We start from the raw sequence: 3,630 nt of genomic DNA on the forward strand, positions 1-3,630 counted from the left end.
AAATAAAAGAAGAAAGTTAAAAAGAGTATAAAATATTGTAAATATTTTTTATATTATTCAAAAAGATCGCTTACACGAATAATCAGTTGCAGATAGTAAATAAAAATATATGAGTTGATATTGATACTCATTATCAATGAAAGTTAAAACACGCAAATCTAACAAAGGGGGCGTAAACTAGACTATTAATTCAATTTAGTCGTAATTGTTGTGTCAACATGATTGTATTTCCGTGTGTGTTAATATTTTACATTATCCATCTTACGAAAGGCGATGATTGTGTGATAGATAATCGTTCGCCTTACACGGCATGGGACCAACAACTACGAAAAGAACTTATACCATGTGCCGATAAATCCAAACCGCCAAATGCCAACAATACAAACGTATCAGCAAGATTTCAACTCAAGTCCTTCTATTTCGATGACAATTTAATTAATTTTCACGCAAACATCTGGCTGCACCAAGCCTGGAATGATCCAAGGCTCAAATGGGACCCTAAAGAATACGACGGCATCACAGAACTGGTCATCTCAAACAGAAATATATGGACTCCGGATCTTATGCAATATAAAACAACTACTTTCCAGGAATTTTATAACATTGAATATTTTATTGCTCCTTGTACTGTATCTAATACTGGATTTGTCACATGTGTACTACGAAGGGTTCTGGAGTCGGTTTGTAGCGTCGATTTGAAAGACTGGCCATATGATACACAAAATTGTACATTCAAATTTGGTAAAGTTACTAAATCCGATCTTGTGACGTTTGTGTTTAATTCAACACGCATTGTTAGTATGTTCGGCGCGGAGTATGGACCTGGTTGGAATATAATTGATTATTCAGACACCAAATACCCTAACGGTATGATACAGTTTGATTTCAGTTTCATATTAGAACGGCAGGCAGAAGGTCTTGGTGCAATTGTCGTGGTTCCACCGCTCGTCTTGGCTGCTATCACATTGCTATCTATGACTTTAAATGTAGAAAGTAGAGTTCGTCTAAGTATCTTATGTTTTAGTTTATTAAATCATTTTTTCTTCTTGCAAGAAATCAGTAGTGATATACCTAAACTAGGTTTAAATACACCAACAGTTTTAATCTTTTTGCGTTCATCAGTTGTTATAACTTTAGTAGCGATTGGAATAACATTTGTACTCAGTAACTTATATAAAAGAACTATACCACCTCATAATTATATATTAATATTGAACGAGAAAGTCTTTGAAACATACGGTAAATATTTGATCTGGCCCAGATGGAAACCTTACAAATTAGACGAAAGTAATCAAGACGTCAATAGTAAATTTGCTTCGACTTGGTCTGACTTTTCCAGTCTTATTAACTTTGTATCAATGTTTACTATAGCAATCGTTTATATGATCATGTTCTTTGCATATATACCTCGAAAGCCCGAATTTTGAATAAAATATTACTGACATTTTATTAAGAGTATAAACAAGTTATTTACATTAACATTTTTGTTTTAATGTGTATTGCTGTTTTGTTAATTAACTATAGTAAAGATTTTTGTTTAAAAATCTTTATTTTTATTGTTAATAAGTTTTCAAACAATTTCAATAAAAGTTAAATAGAATTTACAAGTATATTTGTTGTAATAGCATTTCTTTTAAATTGATGGATGTTATATTTTAATATTTATTATTCTAGTCCAAAAAGTTATTGAATAACAGAAAAATCATTAAAAATTGTCTATTCTATCTTTAATTATAAATAGTGTAAAGAACACGAGTTTGTTTTATTTTAATCAAAATTTTCCTCCCGCAATTACCTTTATTGTGCCGCCTGCATCCAGCGATTTCCACCATCGGTCTACCTAATGAGGATCCTACCCATGGGTCACTCGAGAACCTTCTGGCCCCAACAGCCGTCAGAGGCACCAGCGATGTGCCCCACCCACAGCCATTTTAGACAAGCAATACTGAAAATTAAAATCATAAATGAATCAAATTGTAAGTAATATTCTTAGTCGTTAAAATTAAAGTTTATGTTCGAAAAACCCACTATTAATCTTAAGTCCTAATAGTTTTTTAGGTTTGAATCGATGATAGAAAAGTGTACACAGATCTTGGGAGATGCGACCCATTTTTTTTACATATTCTTTTCAGCCGATAGACGCCTTCTGCAAGTCATAGGTCACACACAAAGGTCGTCAGGATTATCTAATGGATTCAGGCGTTATTTTGCGGAAGTCCATCCTAAGTAAGAAAAGAACCAATATATAGCTACTTTCGCCAATGCAGTAGTAGTCGTGCAATCAAGTGCACCGCCCGCCAGCCCGCTGATAAATGCGACATGCAATGCGCATGCGACAAACAATGCGAATTACACAACTACCAACGTTAAACCACTCCTCCACGGGGCATCTTCTGGAGTAATGTTACACCGATTAGTGCCATACAAGAGTGAGCTCATTCCTATTGTCTATTGTCTCATGTTAAGTTTTTGCTGTTAGCCTTGCGGCTTTTACAGCTTCATTGGAAACGAGCTCAGTCCGTCACCGTTTTGTGATTTATATGCCACCTCCTTTCCGCTACCACTCAAAGTCACGTGACCGATCACGTGAGCTATTTTTATTATACGTCACGATTACCGGATTTGCGCTGCTCGTATCCAGAGAGATTCCCATGGCCCTAACTATGTCGTCGGTCGACTTAGTGGGGGGACCAACCCAAGTAGCGTCTTCCGGCTCTTGGTCGCCACTAGCGAACCTTTCGACCCTAATGACCGAGTGAAGAGTTTTTTATTTTATTTATATATTTTTATTTATATTTTATTTAACATAATGTAGGTTTCATCCACTTCACTATCAAATAATACTTTTTTGTTTGTTTAACGGTGTTTATTGCTACAATACATACTAATAGCTTATTTACAAGCATATATATATATATATATATCACAGAAAGCGCTTGATTGACAAGAGTCGTCATAAGAATTTCTGACACCTGTCATTTAATTATTAAGTATATAAATAAAAGAGATTTCCACCTAGTGAGTCGTCACGATGTCTCTGGAACCATATTGCTTAGAGAAATGAAATTTGGTAGTAAAAGTCCATTTGTCCAGTAGAGCGCAGCAAAAAAACTTTTAACATTTTTTTAAGTTTTCACGATATTCTTTTTTTTTATATTACAGAGCAGGCGGGAAACAGCTTATAAAACTAAGCGTTAAACTAAGTATACGTCTTTATAAATAATGTTATATTATAAATAAATAATAAAACATAAATTAAATAGTCTTTATCGTTGAATATAGCCTTAATAATAATTATGTGATATTATACATATCGGCAAACGGCCGTTAAATCATTTCAGATTGTCATTTGACAAAGACTCCCTCTACACGTTTCCATTCAGTTCCATCTTTTGCAGTACCATAGAGATCACTCTGTTAATATTCTTACCCATTTATTTCGTCTTATCTCTAATCTTGTGCCCTGTCCATCTCTATTTTAATTGTTTGTAAGTTGTGTATAAATTATTCAAATTTGTTTTGCTTTTTATATGCTTTTAATCGATGTTTTCTTTAAACTCCTATTGTGCTTCTCTCTAACCGTTTGTACAATTTTTTTATCTTGTTTGCTAGTTGTTTTGTCAATGCCCA

General features: G+C 33.9%; 1 protein-coding gene across 1 annotated transcript; it reads left to right on the top strand.

Moving 5' to 3' along the window:
* The first annotated feature begins 218 nt into the window (after positions 1 to 218).
* Positions 219 to 1,427, top strand: LOC137925255 (neuronal acetylcholine receptor subunit beta-2-like). The gene has a single exon (XM_068768678.1). The coding sequence runs from the start codon at positions 219 to 221 to the stop codon at positions 1,425 to 1,427; it is 1,209 nt and encodes a 402-aa protein (XP_068624779.1).
* Positions 1,428 to 3,630: the final 2,203 nt, after the last annotated feature.

This window comes from Battus philenor, unplaced genomic scaffold, assembly GCF_028537555.1.
Source record: "Battus philenor isolate CCGP_79_NKW_IND1 unplaced genomic scaffold, ilBatPhil1.0.hap1 SCAF_26, whole genome shotgun sequence".
NCBI classification, from domain to species: Eukaryota; Metazoa; Arthropoda; class Insecta; order Lepidoptera; family Papilionidae; genus Battus; species Battus philenor.

Excerpts from the sequence above, each read along its gene's own strand:
- LOC137925255 (XM_068768678.1), top strand. The coding sequence starts at position 219 with ATGATTGTATTTCCGTGTGTGTTAATATTTTACATTATCCATCTTACG.